Source organism: Lemur catta, chromosome X (genome assembly GCF_020740605.2).
Source record: "Lemur catta isolate mLemCat1 chromosome X, mLemCat1.pri, whole genome shotgun sequence".
Lineage (NCBI taxonomy): Eukaryota > Metazoa > Chordata > Mammalia > Primates > Lemuridae > Lemur > Lemur catta.
In genome coordinates, this window is record NC_059155.1 from 52,155,751 (window position 1) to 52,181,009 (window position 25,259).

At 38.6% G+C, this 25,259-nt stretch overlaps 1 protein-coding gene and 1 pseudogene across 2 annotated transcripts in view; both read left to right on the forward strand.

Annotated features, from left to right (window-relative positions):
* The window catches only part of MTMR8 (myotubularin related protein 8), a 95,303-nt gene that overhangs the window by 26,883 nt on the left and 43,161 nt on the right, over nucleotides 1-25,259 (forward strand). The window contains exons 3-10 of one of the 2 annotated variants that reach the window (XM_045537949.1): nucleotides 2,442-2,604; nucleotides 4,180-4,337; nucleotides 6,895-7,023; nucleotides 8,175-8,309; nucleotides 11,280-11,412; nucleotides 13,478-13,587; nucleotides 19,527-19,652; nucleotides 20,476-20,525. In XM_045537949.1, coding sequence (XP_045393905.1) covers nucleotides 2,442-2,604; nucleotides 4,180-4,337; nucleotides 6,895-7,023; nucleotides 8,175-8,309; nucleotides 11,280-11,412; nucleotides 13,478-13,587; nucleotides 19,527-19,652; nucleotides 20,476-20,525 — 1,004 coding nt within the window. The remainder of the gene's footprint in view (nucleotides 1-2,441; nucleotides 2,605-4,179; nucleotides 4,338-6,894; nucleotides 7,024-8,174; nucleotides 8,310-11,279; nucleotides 11,413-13,477; nucleotides 13,588-19,526; nucleotides 19,653-20,475; nucleotides 20,526-25,259) is intronic. The other variant, XM_045537950.1, reaches the window with a different exon arrangement.
* On the forward strand, nucleotides 22,661-23,412 carry LOC123628314 (annotated as a pseudogene).

The following is a 25,259-nucleotide window of genomic DNA, read 5'->3' on the forward strand; positions in this document are numbered from 1 at the left end:
CCTAAGATTTTGAATTTCTAAAAAGTGCTTAGGTGATGCTGATGCTGAAGGCTCATGGACTACATTTTGACCAGTACTGATTTAGACCATCTTTCTGTCCTAAGACAGGATTTCACCGGGGCTGTGTGTGCGTGTGTGTGTGTGTGTGTGTGTGTGTTTCTTGTTATATTTTTAAACAATGTTTTCTAATTACTTCACCCCTAACAATGCTTTATGCCTTCCCCATCCTAAAGCAGCATCATAGTTTAATCTTAACTTAATCATGAGGCAGATTTATACTTAGACCTCTTCATTTATAACAAGTACCACATGCTTCATATATATGGCGTAGCATAGTGATTAAGATCACAGGCTTTAGAGCTGGTCTGCTTAGGTTGAAATCCTAGTTCAACATTTACTACCTTTGTAACCTTGGGCAAGTTATTTAACTTCTGTGTGTCTGAGTTCCATCTGTAAAATAGGGTTAATAATAATACCTTGAATTATTTTAAACAAGGTATGACAATTGCAAAGTTAATGTTTATAAGTGCTTAAAACAGTACCGGGGACGTGGAGAATACTATTATGTACATATATAATAAATTAAACTGCATATGCATATGAAAAGTATTTTAACACTTCCTTTTAAAAATCCCTTGAGCTTTCTCCATATGAGATTGTCTTTTTTTTCCTGTGTTGTGATGAAAGAAATGCCAAAAGAGGAATCAGGAGAGCTGGCCTATGCTCAGCTCTGATGCTAACTTGCTATGTGACTTTGGGCAAGTGATTCTCCCTCTCTGGGCATGTTTCCTCAAAATGAAGTGGTTATATTATATAATTAGTAAGGACTCTCCCAGTTCTAATGGTTTAGGAACCAATTCTTTGGTACTGTGCCATGAGTCTATCTCCTGTCTACTTACATTTATAGGTAGTACACATGTCCCCAGATTTGTTTCAAGGCAAGTATTATTTCAAACTACTAGCCTGGATCTGAAAGAGAGAACTTAGACTTATTTCTGTATATCAGAGGAGGCTTATTTATCCAATTAATTTTATTAATGAAGTCCTTCCCGGTCTTAGGCTGCTCCACTTTCACCCTACCCTTCCCAATTTCACCACAGTTGGTTTGCCTGGCCCTTTATCTCCATGATCAATGTTTTGCTGCCACATACACATCTTCCATGTTGGCTGACAGGAATTTGACTTTCATGAGATTTGATATATTAATTCCTGTTGAATGATCAAGAGTTTTTGTGGCCCCTCCAAAACTGCCACGGAAGGGACTGAGTTTGATGAAACAATTAAAATGGAAATGAAGATAGAAAATTCCTCCTAGGAATATGTGAATCATCTTCACACATGCCCCATTCTTAAATGGTGCATATGATTGAAAGATTTCATGGAAGAGATGACTTTTACAGGTAAACTGGGGCCTGGGGCATGGGGGAGGAGAAGAAAAGGCAATGGTGTTTAGAAGGCCATTCCAGGCATGGGACAGGGAGTCCAGAGAATGGAAAGAGTACATCCAAGCTTTATACTTTTTAGTTGCAGGAAACATCAGACATGGATAGGAGGAGAATATCAAATACTAAAATACAAAATTATGATTATATGGATTCTTTGAATTTATGTATAAAGAATTGAATTATTTGGACATATTTTCTTTTACAGTTCCCTTTCCATGCATTTCTTCTTTTGCTGGCATCAGCATGGGCAGGAGTAATCATCCTACATTCTTTGCTTTACTGTCACTAGTATATAAAATGTAGGAGAATATTTTCCTCCTAATGTTTCTAGTTAAATCCATATTCCAGAATTAGAGTTTTTAAAACTCCTAGGTAAAGAACCCTGGACTTGGTGTTAGACTGCGATGGTTCAAATCCTGTTTGTGCTACTTCTTGGCTGTGTGACCTAGATAAGGAATTTACTTCTCAGAGCTTTGGTTTTTTTTCATTCCTGAAATAGGATGATTGTACCTCAGAGGGCTCTTACAAGGGATTAAGAAGCTAATGGTCATGGACTGTCTTATGACTAATAAAGTATGATACCAATTATTAATCATTATTTTAAATAGTAATTTGGTAGAATAAAAGGAAGTCCCATTTTCCTTTGTAACGATTATTCTTTGATTATAAACTCCACCATAGCATACTAGAAGTCATCTATTCTGGACTGATTTACCAAAATTGTCCTGCAAACCTGTTAATCCTATATCCTTAAAGAGAGAGAAGTTTTCTAACACTGCAATTTGCTTATCATTGCTTTTCTACTATTATGCTTTAGTTCTATTTGACAGAATCCCAGTTATGTCTTTTGAAGGGTATTGATTTGTGTCTTTCAAAGGCTGTAGATGTGATCACATTTCTGGCCATGCTGTTACCCTTACTGAAAGTCAGGCACACTGATAATAATAAAGACAGTGCACATCTGTATGTTTATTCTGGTTCTTTTCTGTTTTGCAGATTGCACTCCATCACATTGCCACTGTGGAGAAGTTGCCCATCACTAGCTTGGGCTGTCCCCTGACCCTCCGCTGCAAAAACTTCCGGGTGGCCCACTTTGTTTTAGACTCCGATCTTGTGTGCCATGAGGTTTATATTTCACTGCTCAAGCTTTCTCAGCCAGGTAGTTATGATAGTATTTTCTATCTTAAAACCATTTTAATTTTTTTCCAGAATGGCATATTGGAAAGATCATGAGCTATGGAGTTGGACAGAGCAGGGTTTAGATCTGTCAGCTTACTAGGTCCATAGTATTTGGGCAAATTATATAAACTTTGTACTTAGCTTCCTTACCTAAGGAGAGTGAAAGCTTGCCAAGGAGGTTGTTCTGAGGCTTGAATACATTCATGCATTAGTATATATAATAATAGATGTTTAATAGCTATTTCCTTCTTTCTCTCTCCTTTTGAGTATCAATTTTTAAATTTTTCATCAGTTCAGGAAGATTCCTTTGGAACAAAATTGGTTTCCTGTTATCCTGCACACTTTATGTTTGTCCTACTGTTCCCACCCCTTACCTTCAGTTCCAACTGGGAAGAAAACTAGGGCAGTTTATGAAAGTCCTCAATAATGCAATTATTCCTGCTTCCTCCAGCCTCCACCCTCTCATTCCCCAGCCCCCACTCCTGGGCATCTAACCCATCAGCTCCCTCTGATTTTAGCTGTGGGATTTCCATACTCTTACATTTTCCCTCCTATTTTCTTTTCTCCGCCCCCCCCTCTTTCTCTCTCTCGACAAAGTCTTGCTCTGTTGCCCAGGCTACAGTGCAATGGTGTCAGCCTAGCTCACAGCAACCTCAAACTACTGGTCTCAAGCAATCCTCCTGTCTCTTCCCGAGTAGCTGGGACTACAGGCATGCTCCACCACTCCCAGCTAATTTTTTCTATTTTTAGTAGAGACAGGGTCTCACTCTTCCTCAGGCTGGTCTACAACTCCTCCTGAGCTCAAGCAATCCTCCCGCCTAGGCCTCCCAGCGTGCTAGTACAGGTGTGAGCCACCCACTGCACCCAGCCTTCCCTCCTATTTTCTTCCCCTCTTTCCCCAGAATAATTCCTCAGTATTTGCTGATATCATATTGACAAAGTTACCTGCCAGCCAGCTCAGCACTTTATAAGCCCCTGGTAGGCTCTGTTCATCTCTGGAAAAGTTGTTGCCACGTAAATCAGTCAAATGAGTTATTTGATTGCATGTTGTATCTTGTGAAGGAAGGAAGCAGGACTGACAGAGGGAAGAGAAGAAATAGCCATTTATCAGCCATAAGCTGGTGTTGGCTTGACAAGGAGAATGCAAGAATATTCTTAATGTTGTGCAACTTGTTGCAACAAGCAGCGCAATTAGGATATAGAAGCCCAGTTAAAAACTTTTGGTAAGGACTACTTTCCTAGCATGTGAAACACTGAAGCTTCAATTCAATCTATTATACAGCATTCATATTTATAGGAAGCCATGCAGAAAGATCCCACTTTGTATTGGTATCACAAAAAATTAAAACATTTTTAGAAGAAGAACCTGAAATAATATTCCAGTTCTTTTTTGTTACATAAAGGCAAACTTGTACACAAAATGTATTCCTTTTCTGGGGCTGTTTGACAAACATTCCCTTTGAGAGAAAGAAGTTTAGCCTTTATTTGCATTGTTTGGTGATCTTTAAGTTTTACTCATCATTGCTTTGTTTCCTTGGCTGTATCTCTTCTCCAGCATTACCCGAAGATCTTTATGCTTTTTCTTATAATCCCAAATCCTCAAAAGACATGCGGGAAATTGGATGGAAACTGATTGACCCATTATCAGACTTCGAGCGAATGGGAATACCCAATAGGTACTGGACCATAACAGATGCCAACAGAAACTATGAGGTAATTTTGTCATTATTGTTATCCTTTTGTTGCATTTAATTAAAATGGCAGAATAACAGCAAACAAGACACTGAAAAAAGAAAGAGGAAAGTCACTCATAGTCTTTCCTTTCCATTCAGCATTCAGTCATCAGCAAGGATTTTTTGAGTACTTACTGTACTTGAGGCACTGAGTCAGAGATCTCATAGTCTAAAGCAGAGGGTACTATGGGAGCACAGATGAGGGATATCAAAATTATCCTGGGAAGCCAGAAACCATGATATTTTGGGTAATAGCCTTGTGAAGGAACTCTATCCTAAATTATACTAGGGGAGAAGGAAGATGGCCAGGAAGTGAAGCCAGATCATGAAGGGCTTCATGGCCAAATTAAAGAATTTGAACATTATTCTGAAGATAGTTGGGAGCCATGATAGTATTTTAAGCTTGTAAGGAACATGGATGTGTTTATATTTTGGAAAGATAACTTTGTTCTTAGTGTGGAGAATTGGTTTGCTGTGAGCTAGAAATGCAGGAGAATGACATGTGAAGTAGAGAACCTGAACTAAGGCAATGACTGCAGATGGAGGGGAAGAGATGGTTTTAAAGATATTTAGGTGGTAGAATTGAAAGAACCTGGTGATAGATTAAATGTGGTAAAAAGGGAAGGAGTATAGTATGCATCCCAGGTTTCTTGGTTTGCTGGCTTTGGTAACCAAGTGAGTAGTGAAGATGTTAGCCATGATAAGGAGCACAAGAAGAGCTACAGTGTCTTCAGTTTTACACTTGAGTTTAAGGTGATTAGAAAGATATCAATTATTTGATATCAAACATTTGGGTCTGTATCTCAATAAAGAGCTCTGGCCAAATATAAAGGTCTAGGCATGCGTTGGGGGTCTCCATGACCACCCCTCAGGTTTTGTGATTCACTAGGAGGACTCACAGGACTTGGAATATAGTTGTACTCATGGCTATGATTTATTACAGTGAAAGGATGCAAAGAAAATCAGGAAAGGGAAAAGGCTCATGGGATGAATTCTGGAGAAAACCAGGTATAAGCTTCCAGAGTCTTCTTCTGGTGGAATCACACAGGACATGCTTAATTCCTCCAGCAACAAACTGTAACAACACATGTGAAATGTTGTCTACCAGGGAAGCACATTAGAGACTCAGTATTCAGGGTTTTTATTGGGAGCTACTCATATAAGCACCCTCTGCCTAGTTCCAGATGCCCAGAAGGAAAGCAGGTGTTCAGCCTAAGTGACATTGTTTATACAAACATTTAGGCCCAATCAGCCACTCTTACCAGTTAGGGAATGATGGATAGCCTCCTGAAATCTAAGTTCCCAGGCACCAACCATGGGCCCATTTTGCATATAGGCCTTTCTAAGGATAGTAGCCAGGCCTGCTGTGATAACTTTTCTGCACAGAGAGTCATTGGTGTTTAAGTGATATCCTTGAATTGTTGGATCTTTAAGTTATTTCCAGCTTTTTACCATCACAGAAAGATTGTAATTGCAATGGCTTTCGGATAACATAGCTTTGAATGTCTGCTAGGTATGAGGATTGATGAGCTGTCACTTGGCAGAACTATCTGTGAGGCGACTTGTTAACGTCATTCTTGATAGGAACGAGTAGAGATAGGGTGAATTCTGTCCAGTTCAAATGTTTCTAAGCCCCCTGAATGAGGTATGTAATATTCTTGTTGATTCTTTGGATGTATATGGCCTTCTGAGCTAAAAGGGAAGCTCCATGCATTTCTCTTTGTATGACCTGCTTCTCCAAAGTTAAGTCCAGAAAAGGGGATGGGTAGAGAACAGTTTCTTTTTCAAATGGTCTACATTCTGGGGACATTGATTTAATGAGTTATATAGAACATTCTTGATCTAATCTACCTTGAACTTTTTTTTTTTGCCTGTTCACTTTGTGTTGTTTGAACTGTTGTCAAATGTTTGGGGTGTTTTTTACTTAGGGGAATGATTAGAGTTAATTTTGCAGTGTCACATCTATGTTGTTATAATATTTTGTTGCTGTCACTTTGGAAAAATGTATTTTGGTAACCACTAAAAGCTTGTAAATTTGAGAAAATGTGTCAGTCTTTTTATAGAGTAAGTCACACCTAAAATGTCTACAACTCCACCTGCACATTAATGTTTTAAAGGCCCTCCAGTTATGCATACTAAGAACCTAGCATGTAGTTTATGAAAGCATACATCATATATCCTCCTTCTCCACTTGTTTGCCTTATATTTGCATCTATTCATTTTAATTTTCTTATTTATAATCTATATTGTTTGCTCTGATAGGCAAATATAGGAATTTCAGGGTAGGGTTGTATGTGTGTTTCTGCCTATGATTTTAGTTATTCTAAAGGCACATTTTGTTCTTATATATCTCAATAACCTTCCCTTCTCAAAATAATAGCATACTTGGAAAAGCTTTTATGCCAAGGATATTTTTGTTCCTATTTCTGAGGAATGAATGATTCTGGATGATAAATACCAGCCAGCTAGTGCTTGAGTGATTGCTAATTCTGGTCTGTGAAAAATATAAAAACAATATTGAGCTTATTTTCTTTTAGATATGCAGTACCTACCCACCTGAAATAGTGGTTCCTAAATCTGTTACCTTGGGAACAGTGGTTGGAAGTTCAAAGTTCAGAAGTAAAGAACGTGTCCCTGTACTCTCCTACCTCTACAAAGAGAACAATGTGAGTTAAATAAATTTCTCTAATGGGAGCTAAACTTGCCTCTAGAAGACCTATGTTTAAGTCACCTTACCACTTACAAGCTGTGTGACCTCAAGTAAGTTATTTAACTTCTCTGAACTTCATTACTTATGGAGGTTTATGAGAGGGTCACGTGAGGGAAAAATATATGTGTGCTTTGTAAATTGTCAAATGTTGTACAGATGTTAAGTGGCATTTTAGTGTGTTCATTTGTTTCTTTCCTTTTATGTGGGTTCCAACTTGGTGGGAAGTTGTGGAATGAAAGGGAGTTAGTTGTATGAGAGAATATTTGGGGCCCGTGGCCTCCAACTGTGAATATGGATATCCTTGATACTTTGTCACTGCTTTTCATATAATTTAAAGTAGTAGGAAGAAAGCACTTGGCTCCTCTGCATTTGAGACCCCTTGTGTAAGAAACGATAATAGTTCTTCCCTCTTGAGGTCACTTTGAGATCTGGGGTTGGATAAATAGTCAAGTTCTCAAGTGGGCAACTATTCAAATGCTAAAGAGTATAGTAATGCAATTGGGTGTTTTTGTATCAAACTGTCAAAGTGAGCAGACTCCTTAAAAACCACACCATGAAGTCCATTCATAAAATGAAGTCCATTAACTGATCATTAGCAGACATGCCTGTTAAATAGCTATGTTTTTATGTTGAAATGGCTTGAAACCAACTAGCCTTCTGATTTGGCATTAACTTCTGAAATTAGTGGACCCTGTTCTCTTAAGAAACTCTACATTTTTCCTCTACGTTGAATTCTGCTGCCACTGCAAACTCTGGTTATTGTGGACAATATTACTGGGACTGTGAAAAGTGGGGCAGTTTCAGGAAAAATAGCTAGCCCATTATGTATTGAGAAAAGAATTTTATTAAGGAAACACTCTAGATGTGATTTTGTTGTAGTCTGATTTGCCAAGACTAGGTTGGAAATCAGAGCCACATGCCTGGGGGAGGTAGAAGGCTGAGTCCAGTGTCAGTGGAATGGTTGGGCTTTAGAGCCACATTTCTCTTGGCTCTTCTCTCTATCCTGAGTTGGCTCATCCTTTCCCTCTACTCACGGAATCTGAGGTCAAGGAGGATTTTTGACCGCCTGTGGATATGATCACTCAACCGATACACTTTTTCTTACAGGCTGCCATTTGCCGCTGTAGCCAGCCTCTGTCTGGATTTTACACTCGTTGTGTAGATGATGAGCTCTTGCTAGAGGCCATTAGCCAAACGAACCCAGGGAGCCAGTTTATGTATGTTGTAGACACAAGACCAAAGGTATTTGTTGATGACTTATTTGATACTCCTACCTCTTGTAGTCCTCTCCTCCCATGTTGAGACTTGCAGTGTTATTGGGAAAGTTAGGTTTGTGTATGTGGATTTATTTTATCAGACATTGTGTAAAACATTTGAACAAGCCATTTGGGGCTCCTTCTATAAGGCTGTCACTGTCAAGTGAGGCTGTGAGAAGGTATTTTGAACAACCTAGCTTTGACATGTGAATGTGACACCCTTATTTGAAGGCTCATTGACATCTTCTCATCTTTTCCACTAAGTCTGTTCCTCAGCCAGAATCTTCAGTATCTCCATTCTGTGATCTAAATTTACTATCAGAGAAAACTTCAACTTAGACACTGGAGACTTACTCCTACCGACATATCTTTTTGTAAATAATTTATTAAGCCACAGTTGGTTAATAATACTTTGGTGTCTCCCAAAGGAGCAGGGTTCACAAATCTGACTGCTGTATGATTAACAAAAAATTTTTGGCTCATGTGGCAGTAATTTTTTTAGCACCTAGAACTATTAGCTGATTAAATTTTTCCCAGCTCAATGAAGTGCAGTTTAAATCTTGGTCCCAGAGAATAGGAAAAGACCAGGAACATAAATTTGCCATGGATTTTGGTAGTGGACAGGGACCTAGTGAAATCCTTTGATCTTTCCAAGAGGCTGATGCTATATGATTTGTCTGAATGTGTTTTGTTAGGCTTTGTCTCTTTCAAATGCAAATGTCACTGAATAGAGGGACCTCAAATCAACATAAGTATCAGCCTAAACTACTCTCTGCATTAATTCCTTGACCTTCAACTTTTTGTCTAGCTCTATAAGGGATTGTAGAAGAATTCATTGTGCCCCACAAAGCAAATAAAGGACAGATTCCTTTTTTCTAAAAGATTATCCTTTTTACAAGCAGCCCCAGAAAGAAATAATTTTGCTCACAATTTGATGTGTGGAATGTGACTGACTAGGAGATTTCATTGCTAACTTGTAATCACTAAGTCAATGATTTAGAGCTAGCCTAAGCCAGGTGGTTATGATTTCAGAGTTGAGCAATTGGATGTACATGAAACCAGATAGTAGTAACCTTAGCAGCTGTCTGTCCCACTTTTGTGATACCTCACTGACTGTTCTCCAGAGCTACCTAGAACTGACTGAGCTCAAGAGAAAATGAATTTTCCTTTCTGCTCAGGTGCCATCCTTCAGTTTTCTCAGAAGCTTGCTGTCTTGCTTAAACCATAACTGAATCTGACATTCTGAAATTTGAAAGAGTTTAATCAATTCTGAATCTTTCGTCAAGATTAAATAATCTTAAAATGGTAGAGATACATACCAAGCTTTTGAAAAACCAAAGGGTTGATGCCTTTTGTTCAAATCCAACAGCAGAAAGCCCCTTTCCATAGGTCCCCATTTTCATCTCCAATTTGAGCAAATTAAGACAGGCCTAGAAATATCTGGCAGTCCACGGATGGCTAGATCTATATTTTTAGTAGAAACTATATAGTACTGACACAATTTTGTTCTTAGGAGTCAGGCAAACCTTGGGTCAAATCCTGCCTTCAGCCCTTATTCATATGATTCTAGGCAAATTGGATCACCCCTCTGAGCCTGTTTTCTTATGGGGATAATAATAGTACCACTACATGGGCTGTAGTGAGGATTAAATCAGATAATGTATGTAACTTCTAGCACACTGTCAGGCACATACTATGAGCTCAATAAATATTACATCTCTTCTCCATCTGAACATTAAATATGCAGCTATTCCTCAGATCTGCCAGACATATTTCCAAAGAGTATATTCTGGTACAGTGTATTAATAGCTACCTGTCTGCATTAGCTGGCTTACCCAGACCTGAGTAGAGACTACTGTAATTATTGTTTTGTTTGCGAAAGCATTGCTCATAGCAAACTTCCTTGTTACTAAGTGGCTGTTCCTTTCATTTTGACAGGTGTTCCTTTCACCTTTGTCATTAATTTAATGAAAGCTCAGTGACACCATCAGTGTGATAAAATATCAAAATTACCATCACGTTTCTCCCTTTAATAAATGTCTTCCCTTTAACAAATGTCTTGCATTCTAAACAGAATATGTGGAACACATTGACTTTTTTCCCCTCTGCATGTCTTAACTTTAATAGTTTGTGATGTGAGGCTTTTGCATTCTTTTAATACAAAAACTACACCTCTCCACATACGTGCTCCTCTTGCCTTCTGAAATGCACAATATTGAGAGATGAGAGAATAGGCACAGAAAACAGAAAATCAATTAATTAGTAAAACAGTCATTATCATAGAAGGTATCCTGGCTACTTTCCAGTTATTGTATCAATATATCCTCTCTGCAAGTCTCATTTATTCCCTACCCTGCCCAGCATTCTTCATATGACCTAGAGATTCTCTGATTACCACTAGGTAAAACATAATGTTAAAATAGATATTGGTATCTCCATTTCAATTTTATCAGTGAGTAAAAGTCATTTATCTCATACAGGTATATTTTAGACATTTTTCTAGAATGGCTATTTAAAACTAATTAGCCCTGACATTCTTAAACTTCTTTGTAGAGCTTCTTAGTCGGAAAGATTTTTGAAATTTTCCACGTTTTTCAGGATAAAGCCCTTTCAGCTAAGAAAACATTTGTTTGTGATAGGCTGCTCAAAATTATAATATCAGTTCTTCAGACCAGATATCCTTATAGCTGCCATATCCTTTATCTCTTAAACAGGATTTTAGTAATAAAGCCAAAACACTAGATTTCCTTCTCTTTCCCTATATGAGTCTGTTACTTAAGATACGTGATATAAAAACCAGTGAAATTCTCTCCATTCCAGAATGTATCCTCTCTGATTTAACTTCTTTTTTAATTAGGTAGGATTTAAAACTGTTCAGAATGAGACATTCAAATTGATGAACCCTGTTCTTTCATCATCTTGCCTATGTGCTCTGTTATGTCCTCCGCTATTGCAGTTGAATGCCATGGCCAACCGTGCAGCTGGGAAGGGGTATGAAAATGAAGACAACTATGCCAACATTCGCTTCAGGTTTATGGGCATTGAGAACATCCATGTAATGCGGAGCAGCCTGCAGAAACTCTTGGAAGGTACAAGGATTTCCCTTTGGCTAGGCCAGAGGCCATAGCTTTGCATTATTATGTAAGCAAAAAGCATGTCTGATTTGGGGTGTAACATAAAAGCAAGCAGGTGGGCAGAGTCAACAAGTGATAAGGTATGTAATCATAGTATGAATCTAGCTTACATAGTACTGAATTATAGCAGTGTTGGTCTGGCAGAGGAACTAAGATGTTTAATTTAATAACTCGATAAAGGCCATCTGGGTCTAGTTGGTATGGAAATCATTTCACTCTATAGAATTACAGAGGTTAATGTTCAGGGGTGGGACAGACCAACATAAATATTAATGGATATGGGATTCATTTCATCATCTTCAAGGTAAGAAATCACCTCATTTAATTTGCTGTAGGAGTCAGTCTAATTTCATCACTGTGCTGATGAAGAAGGTGAATTTAGACCTCAAAAGCATAAAGCTGATATCAGACAATTTGGTCATCCATCATCACTGCAAAATAATTGCGTCAGAATGGAAGCAGGGTGGGATTGAGGCCTTATAAGACTCTTGGGTTTAGAAAATTTCTCCTAAAACCACTCCCCAGGATTTCATGATGTGATATGCCAACTCAGGTAGAGATAGTGAAAACTTACCTTTAGTGAACTCCCTGTTCTTCTTCCCTTTTCTTCAATTTTGTACTAGTGTAGTCTGCCAGGACCTCTTCCTTACAACCACCCTTATCAGATTCTGTCTCCTCAGTCTGTGTTCCTTTTAGGATATTAATGTCCCTCTTTCTTAGGTCTCTTCCTCCTTTCTTTTTTGCCCCAGAATATTTTATAGAAGAGGACTTTGTTTTACAGATTTTTTTATTGTTCTCGTTTTGTTTATTAGAACAAGTTGGTTCTTATAATTAATAATCAGTAATTTCTTTTTTTATTTTTTTATTGATACATAATAATTGTACATATTCATGGATTACATGTTACATCTTGAAACAAGCACACAACATACAGTGATCAAATCAGGGTAACTGGGACAAGATTCACCTGAAACATTCATCATTGCTTTATGTTGGGAGCATTTGAAAACTTCTAGCTATTCTGAAATACAGTAAACTATCATAAACTATAGTTGTCCCATTGTACCACTGAACATCAGAAGAACTTCTTCCTTCTATTAAACAGAATTACCCCTTCACCAACATCTCTTCATTACCCCATCCCACCACCCTGACCAGTCTCTAGTAGCCACCATTCTATTCACTACTTCCTTGAGATCAATTTTTTTTTAGGTCCCATATTTGAGTGTGAAAATAAAATATTTGTCATTCTGTGCCTGGCTTATTTCACTTAAAATAATGTCCTCCAGATCTACCCATGTTTCTGCAAATGACAAAATTTCCTTCTTTTTCATGGCTAAATAATACTCCTTTGTGTACATACACCACATCATTTTTATCCACTCATCCCTTGATAAACCCTTAAGCTGACTCCATAATTTAGCCATTGTGAATAATGCTGCAATAAACACCGAAGTGCAAATATCTTCTGGTTACATTTTATGACATTGTTTTACAGATTTTTAAGGCAAAAGATTGCCCTCTGCTCGATACCCAGTGAAAAGTACGTGAAAATTAACTGGTTATTTATTTATTTGTTTTTTCAACCTGTTGAGACAGCACAGGGCTGCAGGGAGTAGGTGGAAGTGTGGGAGTACAGACAGATGTTAAGGGCCTGCAGAGTTAGGATGGGGATGGGTGGGTGGAGTTAGGATGGGGATCAAACGTGTTTTCTAATCAGAGGAGATGTGAGTATTTTCCTATAGATGCCGATTTTGTCCTCTGGCTCTTTTCTTGAGAGATTTCTGAGGGCTTGGGGGTGGGTTCTACAACTCAAGAAGGCATAGGCCTATTCTGGGAGATCTGGCAGGCTTTAACCCTAATTCTGTCCCTGACTCACTGGGTGGTTTCCAACTAATCATTTAACCTTTCTGTGCCTCAGCTTCCTCATTTACAAAATGAGGATCCACTTTCTCCCCTTTCTTGATGAGTAAACTGAGGTGATTGTGAATTTCAATCTCTGCTTCCTTTTCTGCCTTAGTTTGTGAATTGAAAACTCCAACAATGAGTGAATTTCTTAGCGGCCTGGAGAGCTCAGGGTGGTTGAGACACATTAAAGCTATTATGGATGCTGGAATTTTCATTACAAAGGTAATAATCAGGACTTTCAAGAATTGCACTGATGCTAATTATGGGATCTGTTGAGGTAGTAGTGTGCCATGGTGGAAAGAATATTGAAAAGAAACCTAGCTTATTCATTCAACCCTGCCACTAAGTCACTGTGTAATCCTGAGCAAGTCTCTTTCCCTTTCTGGGCCTCAGTTTCTCTATCTGCAAAACAAGGTGGTTGGACTAGAGTCTAATGATATAACTTTGGGGGGCCCCACACAACTCTTTGGGAATATGATTAACCCTCTCCTTCCTGGAAAAATACACATATGTATATACATATAGAAAATGGGCCTTGATTTCAGGGGGTCCACAAACTCCTGGACCTCAGGTTAAAAACTCTCAGGTGATCTCTAATGGTCCTTTGAGCTCACTTATTCTCTGATGTATTTTTGTGTTGGTTGTAAGGTATCAAGTGGAAGTAAGAATGGGTGTGAAATAAATGCAGAGCTTGTGTATCTATGAGTTTTCAGAGCTCTGAGTACAAAGCAGACCTTTTCTCTGGACTTCTTTGTATAAGTCTGCCTCCAAATGCAGTCTAGGCAGACTTTGTCAACCTATATTTATGCTGACTCACTTATTTTCTGACCTCCAGAACCCTGGCCTCTGTATCCTTTGTTAAGTGATTTTTTTACAAAAAGGAAATTCATAGTGTACATTTTCTCATTTTGAAGTTTTGATTTTATATATTCCTACATGAGAACTCTCCCTCTTCACTCCATACCCATTATTTGGTGGAAGCAAAGTCAAAAAGGAGAGAATGACTTTTCACCCTGCTGCTGTCCTTTTCTCAGTTGAAGGCAATAAGATACATAGCCTCTGGCTTAAAAGGTTTGAAAAAGTATGTGATTAACTGCCTTAAATGTCTGGCCCTAATGCTTTTTCCTTTCCTCATCCTGTTGCTTCACTTTTCATTGTAATGTGTTATTAATGTTCACTATGTGACACTGTCAGTTGTTTCAAGCCCTCTGTTCTAACCATTTTTCATACTGTTCCTTTTTCATATATACCAATAATCTGTTTGCTTTCTGAAACCAAATTTATTAGACCAAAGAGAGTGAGGATGGAGAAAATTGATAGACAGTACAACATCATAAATATTAGTTGAACTTAAATGAGTGGACCAAAAAGATAGGCTTGGATTGCACAATGACTCTGTGTTCCTCATCTCGATCACCACCTGTCCAGTATCCCAAGCTTGAGAACTTCAGTTAGCCTTGAATTCTCCCTCTTCTCCTCCATCTGGCAGTTGCCAGCTCCTATCAGTTCTACTTCAAAAGTGTTTCTCAAATCTCTCCTTCCTTTCCGGTCTCTACTGCTACTTCCCTAGTTACGACAGTTGCCATCTATTGCCCAAGGTACTATAATGACCTCCTAAATGCTTGTCTCTAGTAGTTCCTCCCCGGTTTGGTGACCAGATTGCCACTAAAGTCATCTGTCTTGAACACATCTGGTCATGTCACTTAAAGCTTAAAATTCTCCAGTGGTTCCCTGTTCTATTGCCTGTAAGATCCTGTAGCTTGACATTCAGAGTCTTTCACAATCTTGTCCCAGCTTGGCTGGAGTAGACTTCTTGCAATTCTCTAACTTGCTATTTTACTTCTTTCTCTCTCTCACCTTCTTTTTTAAATCTTTACTTTATTTACTTATTTTTCTCATTACAAAAGCAATACATGTACATTATCAATGAATTAAACATTTCAGAAGTATATAGCATAAAATGTAAACATTCCCCATAATTTTCTCCACAACACATGCACATCACTATTAATAGTTTAATGTTTATGCCTCTTGATCAGCATTGTCCATTTGAACTTTCTGTGATGATAGAAACGGTCTGTAGCTTTACTGCTTAATACGATAGCCACTAGCCCCATGTGACAATTGAGCACTTGCAATGTGGCCAATAAGACTGAGGAACTGAATTTATAATTTTATTTAGTTTTAACAAATTCAAATTTAAAGAGTCACATGTATCTAGTGCCTACCATATTTTAGAGTGCAGCTCTAGAGTTTTTCAACATACACTCACTTATATTATTAATTTGTAAAAATTGGATCATACTGTGCATACTCTTCTGCAAATTACTTTTTATACTTAATGTATAATGAGCATTTATTTTTTCAGGTCAGTTCAGTCAGTACTACTTCATTCTTTTCAGCAACTATATACAATTCCATTGTGGAAATTTACCATAGTCCCCTGTTGATGGGGAACTTAGTTGTTCCCAGTTTTTCACCAAGACAAACATTGCTACACTAACTAACCTTAAACATATATCTTCACAGAAGGGGATTTTCTGAGTCAAAGAGTATGAATATTTCAAATGTTAATAGATATGGTCAAATTGCCCTCCAAATAGATAGTACCTGTTTCCATTCCCACAAACAGTGCCTATTTTTCCACATTGCCAGTAATAGTTGTCATCAGTCTTTTTAATCTTTGCCAATGAGATAGGTGATAAATTATATATCATGTTTTAATTTGTATTTCTTTAATCATTAGTGAAAACAAGCATCTTTTCCTATCTACCAGTGATGTTTCACTCCATTTGGGGCCCTAAACAAAGAGCATGGTTGGTGCTGTCAGGCCTCTGATACTACCTGAGGTGTCTGCTTAAGTGAGAAATTAAAAAAGTTAGTTAATCTTTTTCCAGATCTCTTTTCTTACCTACAATTTGACTACCCTTCTAGGAATTCCATTTTTCTTGCACTCCACTACAAAGATTACTCATTGTTCTACATGCCATGACCCATAGGATCCAGGGCAGATTCAATATGCTCCTTGGTCCTTATAAAACTCCTTCTTCCTTTCAGGTCTATTTTAGTTAGCCATATTACCCTGTACCCCTCTTAGTTACCCTCCCTCCTCCATTAAGGACTTTGGGAATGGCCTTGCCACCTTCCTCTCCATCCTGATTCTTCCCTCTTCCCTGGAGATTTGAATGTCCATGTATAACATATCAAACATTCTGTACTTACAGTTCTTTGAGCTTTTATACTCCAGCTTTCACACCCTTATTCCAGTTAGCATATTTCTTCTGTATCGTGGAGACCTCTATACTTTCAGCTCCTCTTTGTCCAAACTTCTTCCACCTTCTTCCCTATTTATGAAGACCTGGTGGTGTAGCACCTCATCCATTCTACCTTGCCCTTTATCCTTCACTCTACCTGTCCTGCCAGCCACAGTCATTCTCTGCTGTTACACCCCAACTGCTAAGTATTGCTGCAAAGAAATAAATCCCATAGGCATGTTAATTGGTACTATCATAGGTTTGTGGTCTGTAATCTTAGATGAAGTCCTAAAATAGTAGAACTTAGTTACTTAAAGTAGCTACTTTAAATATTTAAAATAACAGTTATTTTATGTCTCTGATTGGGTCCCAGTCCTGTTCCACCAAGGAGGTATTCCTAATCTTTACCTTGTTTTCAAGCTGACTACACCACCGTTACCTTCCCTCTCTGTAAACACATATTCAGACATGTCTCCTTCTTCATGGAAAAATCAAGGTGATACTTCATCTTCCCACTATTATTCTTACCAACTTTTTTCATGTCTTCTTCCTTGTTGTCTCAGAGGACATAGTATGCCATATCTCCTGTGTAAGGCTATTCCCTCTACCTATACTCTGAATCCTATCCCCTTCTACTTCGTCAAGGAATTAGCTCTGTCAAGTCCTTTCTCCTACATTTTCAACTTACTCTTTTTGACTGGCTTCTTGCCTCAAAAGTATACTCCAATATTTTCTCATTCCTAGGGAATTGCCCTCTTCCTTCTTGGTTAGAACATTCTTAAAAGTAGTTGGCCTTTCCTGTTAGCACTTCCTCATCTCCCTTCATCCTTCAGCCCACTGTGTTCTGATTTACATACCATTACTATTGCTCTTGTTGAGGTTACTAATGACCTTGACTTGCCAAATCTAAGGATCACTTTTTAATCTTTATTTTAACCTCTCCCCTGCATTTGGTACTATTGACCCATTTCTATTTGAATGTTTTTGTAGTCCTGACTTTAACTACACCCTCTTCAATTTCTTTCTACCTTTTGGGCTTCATTTTCACAGGCTGATTCCTGTAATAGCCCTCCTTCCTCTACTTCCCCTTTAAAGGTCACTGCTTTGTAAAGTATTTTTTTTCACTTTTGGTCTCTGCCTGGACAGTATCAGCTATGCACACAGTTTCTCCTAGTATCTCTATTCAGTTAGTGGTTAAATCTATACTCTGGCTCAGCTATTTCCTTCCCTTAAACTCCAAACCTACATATCTAATTGTCCACTGGATTTTTTCACTGGATGTCCATCAACTACCTCAGACTTACCATGGCCAAAACTTAAATCTTCTTACCTACCCCCACTACTATCTAAAACTTGCTTCTTGTTCTGTTTTCATTACTCAAACTAGTGGTACTGCCATCTACCTAGTTACTAAGCTACACATTTCAGAGTCATCCATGACTCTTCTTTCTCCTTCATCCCATATCCATTCTCTCACTATGTTCTTTTAAATTTTCATACTTAGCATCCCTCTTCTCTCTACTGCCTTACTTCAGGCACTTATGGCCTTTCATGATTTTAGTAGCTCTTTGACTAATCTTCCTGTATCCAAACTCATGTCCTCCCAATCCATTCTCTTTACTGCCACCACAGCTGTCTTTCAAAAATACATACCTGATCATGCTACTCCCTTGCTTTCAGCTCCTTATTGCCACCAGATAAAATGCACACTTGGTCAGTCTGACCCTTCCTTTCCCGGCCAGCTGTGTCTCTCCTCACTCCCTCATTCCCAGCCTAGCCTCAGCCATTACCAAGCAACTTAACCATTCCTCCCCTATGCCATGCCTTCTTGCCTGTATCTGTGCTGTCATGATTGTTCCCCCTGCCTGGAATGTCCTTTCCTCCTGGTCAGTCTGGCAATTGCCTATTCATCTGTGAAAACCTACTTTAGTTATCTCCTCCTCTCTGGTTATCTTTTGTATCTTTGTTGTACCTGGTATGGACTTTTACTATTTTATATATTCTCAGTTTGCAGTCATTCATTTAAGTGTTTGTCTCCTTTTATTCAAGTGCATATCATAGTGCCTCTTGTACAGTCACTCAGTAATTATTGGCTAGGTATGTGGATGAATGAATGAGTGAATTAATCAGTGTCCTTCTTCTTCACCTGAGGAAGTCCTACTCCTTCAAGGCTCAAACTTCCCTGGCTTCTGCAAAAGGATACAGTTACTACACATTACTTTATAGCAGTAATTTTTCCACTGTAGTACAATTATTTACTTACCTTTGGTCACCCTGACTAGTTTGTGAGCTCCTCAGAGACAGGAACTGAGTCTCATCTTTGCATCTCTAATACCTAGCACATACCTGGCACATAGGGTTATGTAATTAAGTGTTAGGATGAATAAATGATCAAAATCTACCATTGCCAAAATGGCCCAGATTGAATAATTGCCCAGATCTTTATATCATTCTGATTATACAAAAACAGGCAAGCCCCTCCATCTTAAGTTGGAAGAATTTGTGTTAGTAAGATTAAATGGCTAGAGGAGATTGTTGTCAGATCTGGGACTGGAATGCAGAGCCGTCCTGTGTTTTTGAGCATTAATTCTTCCTCCTGTTCACTCTTCCCTCTGAGAATTGATTCTTGTCATCTTCAGAAGTTTTGTGAATTTAGAACTCCTCCCCTGTTCTTCTTTTTACCCTGTGTCATGGGTTCATTTTGATTTTCTTTTCCTTTTAGGTAAGTTCTTCACCTTCTCTTGTACTCCATTATTTTCTTTTTCATTCCCCATAGAGGATGCTGATATTGTGAGAAGCCCAGTAAGACCTTCTCTGTACCATAGGGATAGTATTTGACAATTCTTTATTAACACAGCAAGCTATGCAGAGGTTGCTTATGGTACTTTTTGCCTCTTGTCTTCACAGGCAGTGAAGGTAGAAAAGGCCAGTGTCTTAGTCCATTGTTCTGATGGGTGGGACCGCACAGCACAAGTCTGCTCAGTGGCCAGCATCCTCTTAGATCCATTTTATAGGACATTCAAAGGACTCATGGTAAGACAGTGAGTGATTGTATTTTACTTTGCGTGAACGACAGATTGTAAAAAAAATCACAAAGAACTCTCAACTAACTTGGTTTTTACAAGAATTAGCTCTAAATCTACAAAAATAGCTGTTTTTCAATTTAGCTTCATTCCATTAAATGAGGTGTGTACATTCCATATACTTTCTGTTGTGCATTCAATGTATTTCTTATCTATCAGAGGGTAAGTTATATGTAAGAGGCTGCTGTAAGGAATGGGAAAAGCTCAAAAAGTTTGCAAAGCTGAATGGTTGACTTTTATAAATAAAGAGGTTGTCTGATAGGCACATCGTCTTTAACATGTCAGCTGTTTGAATGCCAGACTCATGATTGTTTTTTTGCACAGAATCCAAGGCTTCTTAGTTGATCTTTCTAAGAAACAGAACTCACAATAGTGATTTATCCTCATTTCTTTGGAAATTTTTTTAATAATTAAAAATAGTTTTGTTATTGGTACAAACCCAAATTCTGCCTTTAGATTCCTGTTTTTCAAAGGTTCAATTTAATATACTTATCTGGTTTGCATTTAGTTATAGCTCAATGACTTGCCACACCAAAAGAAATGTGACACTGGATACAAATCCAGAATAATTTCTCCTGAGAGCATCTGAAATTTGAAGGCAGCCTATATAAACCTATAAATGAAATCCAAGTTATTTACTTAGTTATCATTTGGGAAAATAAGTTTATTTTACAATCAGTTCAACCATTTCAGCTAAGTGTTTTGATATTCTCATGTGTATTGTTAATTTATGATTTTCCTAATGTAAACTCTTCTTTTTCTATAAAATGAAGATCCTGATAGAGAAGGAATGGATATCCATGGGCCACAAGTTTTCCCAAAGGTAAAAATACCCTTATTTTGAAGGAGGAAAGTTCATTAGGGTGAGTTTTATCAAAACTCCAGTATGCTCTTATGTAGGAAGGAATAGTAAATTGAATATGATATCTCTTTTCATCAAGAAACAAGTATTCCAGACACTGTGCTAGGGCACTGAGTCTATGGAGCTAACCAAAATATCATCTTTGCCTTCAAGGAGTACAAGCAATTATATCAAATTGTTAAATATTTCAGGGAAGAACAAGGCATCACAGGCCACATAGGGAAAAGTGCCTAACTCTGCATGAGGAGATCAAGGTAGGCTTCCAGGAGTAGGTGGCATTTAAGTATGAATTCTTGGAGATAAATAGGAGTTTGATAGGCAGAACAGGAGGATGAGGAGGGTATTTAGGTAGAGAGACTAATATTTCAGGCAGTGTACCTTTTAACCCTTTTTAAGAAAAAGAGATAGGTGCATTTTTTTCACCACCCCCATTTGTCATTTTTTTTCAGAAGTAGGTGCAGATTTCTGTTTTTTACTAAGGGGTAGGGGCAAGGGCTTACATTTATCTATTGTCTGCTATAAACCAGCCTCACTAAGGCTTTACCTATGTTTACCAGAACAATTAATAAATATTTACCACCTAACAATATGTTGTACACTATATCAGACACTAAGGTGGTCCCAAAGGCAAATAAAATGTGAGTTTTACCCTCAGTGATGTTATAATTCTGGTCTTATTCGCCCACATTGATGTGTATCCATTTAATTTCATTTGATTGCCCCTCTCTAGCCATTTGGGTCCTTCCATTTATTCTTCCTTCATCAACCAACATTGTACCACTCATTATGTCAAGCATTGAGAAGACTAAGTTGAATCAGTTATGGTCCCTGTCCCTTCTTTTAAAGAAAAGGAAATCAGTAATGACAGTATAGTATGATAAGTATTAAGACAAAGGAAAACATAAATAAAGGAATCTTATCCATTCCAGGCCAAAGAAGGCTTCCTGGAATAGGTGACAGCATTTTAGAACTGATGTGTGTAAAACCATAAGGGCGTTAAACAGGACGACTTTGAACAGGGCAATGATATGATCAGATCTACATTTTAGAAATTATTTCTCTTGCAGCAGTGTGGAAGACTGAAATTGAAGGCAAGGGGATGAATTAGAAGGCTGTCAGAATTGATGAAGGCTTGAAAAGAGATATGGGAGAGATACAAGGGTATTCAAGATGTAGAACTGACAGAACCAGGAGATGAGAGAGAAAGTCTAGAAGAAGTCTAGAAGTTTCTGCCTTAGGTAGCTGGGTTTACTGAGATAGAGAGTACTAAATGATACAGGGCAGGTTGAGAGGGGAAAGATGGTTTCAGTTTGGGACTTATTTGGCATGAGGCATCCAAGAGATGTCCAGTAGGGAGACTATTCAGTACAAATCTGGAGCTCACCAGTTCTGGATTGGACAGAGAGGTCTACAGGATTAAGAGTTATCTGCATATAAGTAGTAGTTTAATCCATGGGTTCGGATAAGGTAACCAAAAAAATCGTATATAGAGGAAAAAGAGCCAAGGGGCAGGACAGAGCCTTGGATAATACTGACACCTGAAAATCTAGTGAAGAAAGGAATCTGTGAAGGTGGCTATCAAAGAGTGGTTAGTGAGGTAATAATAAATCTAAGGATAGGAAAAGGAAAAAATAAGAGATGAGAATCTCAAGTGAATAGTCAGCAGTGTTATGTGCCTCAGAATAACCCAATAATCAACTTTGGCAATATTCAGGTTTTAATGATCATTAGTGATAACCAGTTGAGTAAAGTGGTGGAAGCAGAAGCCAAATGGCAGTGAATGGAGGCATGAGCAAGAGATGAATTGAAGAATGTGAGTATATAAATATTTTTCTAAGCATCTTGGATCTGAATGGGGTAGAAAAGAAGGGGTGATACCCAGATAGGGTTATGGGTTTGAGGAAGAGTATTTCAAGACAGGAGAGAGTTGAGCAATTTCTTGTGCTGAGAAGAAATATTAAATAAGATAAGGTTGAAGATATGAAAGAGATGGTCTTTGGTAGAGTAAGTCTTATGAACAGACCAGAGAGGGTGAAAGCTCCAATTCAAATGAAAAGATTAGCTTAAGCTATAAGTTAGAACACCTCAACACTAGAAAGATGGTGGAGCAAGAGGAAAGGAACAAAATCCCTTTGGTTCCAGAAAATCTATTGAAAAAGAGGAAGGCTTACCAAGCGCTCAAAGCCACCCAAGCAAAGCAGGTACTTTTGGCAAAGAAGGAGCAGAGGAAAGGAAAAGGGCCCAGATTTAAGTGACTGGAATCATTTCTACATGATTCCTGGTGGCAGCAACACGACAGGGTGTGTCTCAGATGACTAGAAGTGAAACCTCATGCCTTGGAATTGCCAGATAAACATTCCTTGGCCTTTGTTTTATGCATCCAAAGGATTAATGGGATGAGTTCACTGGTGCAAAAGACCATTGCAAGACTTCTCCTAAAGAAAATTTTCAGTGGTGTCTTTGTTAGTTAGAGTCACCTCTCAGACCCTAAAATGTTCTGTGTATAGTGGAACCTTATGTGACCTGGGGATTTCCAAATCTAAAGTCTGTCCAGGAACTTATCTTGAAATGTGGACAAGGCAAGGTCAAGAATAAGACCATTCCTCTGACGGATAACACAGTGATCGAAGAGCACCTGGGGAGGTTTGGTGTCATTTGCTTGGAAGATCTCATTCGTGAAATTACCTTCCCAGGGAAGTATTTCCAGGAGATCTCATGGTTCTTGCATCCTTTCTAACTCTCAGTGGCCTGTCATGCTACCAAGAATAAAGTGGGCTTCCTCAAGGAGATGGGCTCACCTGGCTATCGGGGTAAATGCATCAATCACCTCATCCGCCAGCTGAACTAGACCCAGAATGTCTGAAAGCACTGTGCACTAGGAGCATGTGTTTTTGGGTTTTGGAATTATCAAGTATCTTCAGAGAAGATTATTTTCTGCTCTATCTTCAAAAACGAAGGGAAGGGTCAGAGAAAAGATAGTAGGTTATGCTCATGGCAGGAACCTCTCACCACAGTCTGGTTTCAAGGGAAAATTCCAGTGTTTTCCACTTTGGTTGCTGCCACCTCTGAAATCAGCACGTGTCATGGAGAAAGGAGTCCTGCTTTGTCAGATCTTCTATCCTGAGGTTAAACATTAGTGAATGAATGACTCAAGCATGTGTACAGGGATCTCTAAGACTCCTGCAACATGGTCCAAGCCCAAGTGCATACTTGAATCTGGGTATTCCCAGGGCTTTGTTTTGAAAAGACTTGAAATACAATTAGGAAGGAGAATGCAAAAACAAGTGCTCAGTTGTCTCTTTGAATCCACGTTCCAAGTTTTCAGTGATGGCTTTGAGAGCTCTCAGACTTGGCTAGCTCTAAGTGTATCTGGTGGCTTTTGAATCCTACCCTGCAACTGGTTTAGTCCCTTTCTCAAGTTCAGGATTTGAGAATGAAGAACCACTTTGCCAGGTGCATGCATATACTCAAAATTTTGCTTACAATTTTAGGGTGTTCATGTGAGCAAGTCCTGCTTTTCCCAGGATTGATCACCTAAGCCCTGATCCTGCTAGTCTCTGGTTCCATTGTCTTGTGGAAGATCAAAGCTGACCAAGATAGCTTTTCCCCTTCACAGTGGCAGATTGTGTTGCCCCTTGCACCATCAAGTCTGGGAAATGCCCACCCCCCACCCCTGGGGTTCAGGATGGAATTTCCTGGTTTCTCTGATGATCATCTTTCTCCTTAAAACCAAGATCAGGAAGGAATGAACCATTTTCTAGGTTTGGCATGGATGAACTTAGCACTATTTGGCTTTTTAGGCACCTGGTAGGCAGCTTAATTGACCTTTTTCTTGCATACTCTGGACTCCAGAGTTATTGCCCCTTGTCCTGCTGGTAATGTAGTAGACCAGCAATAGGCTTTTTGAGGATGTTAACCTTAAAGAAGTCATTCTGATACTGCTTGTGTTTTTTCATCAGTGTCCACTTCTAAGTGGGCCTTCACTTGGTTGCCTCAGCTTGCCATCTGAGCAATTGGTGAGGATGTGCCAGGCCTAGGTTAAATTTGGAAGTATGCTTGACCATTGTGTCCCTGGTCCTCTCAGGTCAGCTTTGCTGCAATTTTGGCTCAACATAGCTGTGAAATTGAGTTACAGGTGTAACAGTACCTTAAAATGTGCTAGGTTATAAAGTAATTAATTAGGTTGGTTGGCTCCAGAGTTAACCTGCCAGCAATAGATGTTATAAATGTTACTCTTATATTTTAAAGCATTGTGAAATCAGATTACTTTAAAATGATGTGTCCTAAAGTCATGGGAAAAAAGCAATTGTGACTATGGAAGCCCAGGGCTTAAATCCCAGCTGTCTTATACTAAATATGGGAACAGTGTTTCCATTCTTGCCTGTGAAATAGAGCTAACACCCTCTAGCATGTCTGCCTCATGTGGTGGTTAAAAGGATTGAGCAAAATAATAGTTTGTAATTTATAATTGTATATAAATAAAAGGTTATCACAGAAAAACAACAAAAACAAAAAAATAGAACACCCCTTTCATGGAGACTGGATGGAAATACAGGCAGAGAAGAAAGTGTGTGAGTGTCGGAGGCAGAAGTTAGATATATATATTTTTTTACTTGATGACCTTGATCTTTTCAGTGACACTGTAGACTCTGGTATGAAGGAAGATGTGAAATCGGTTAGGAGTTTGAGAGGATA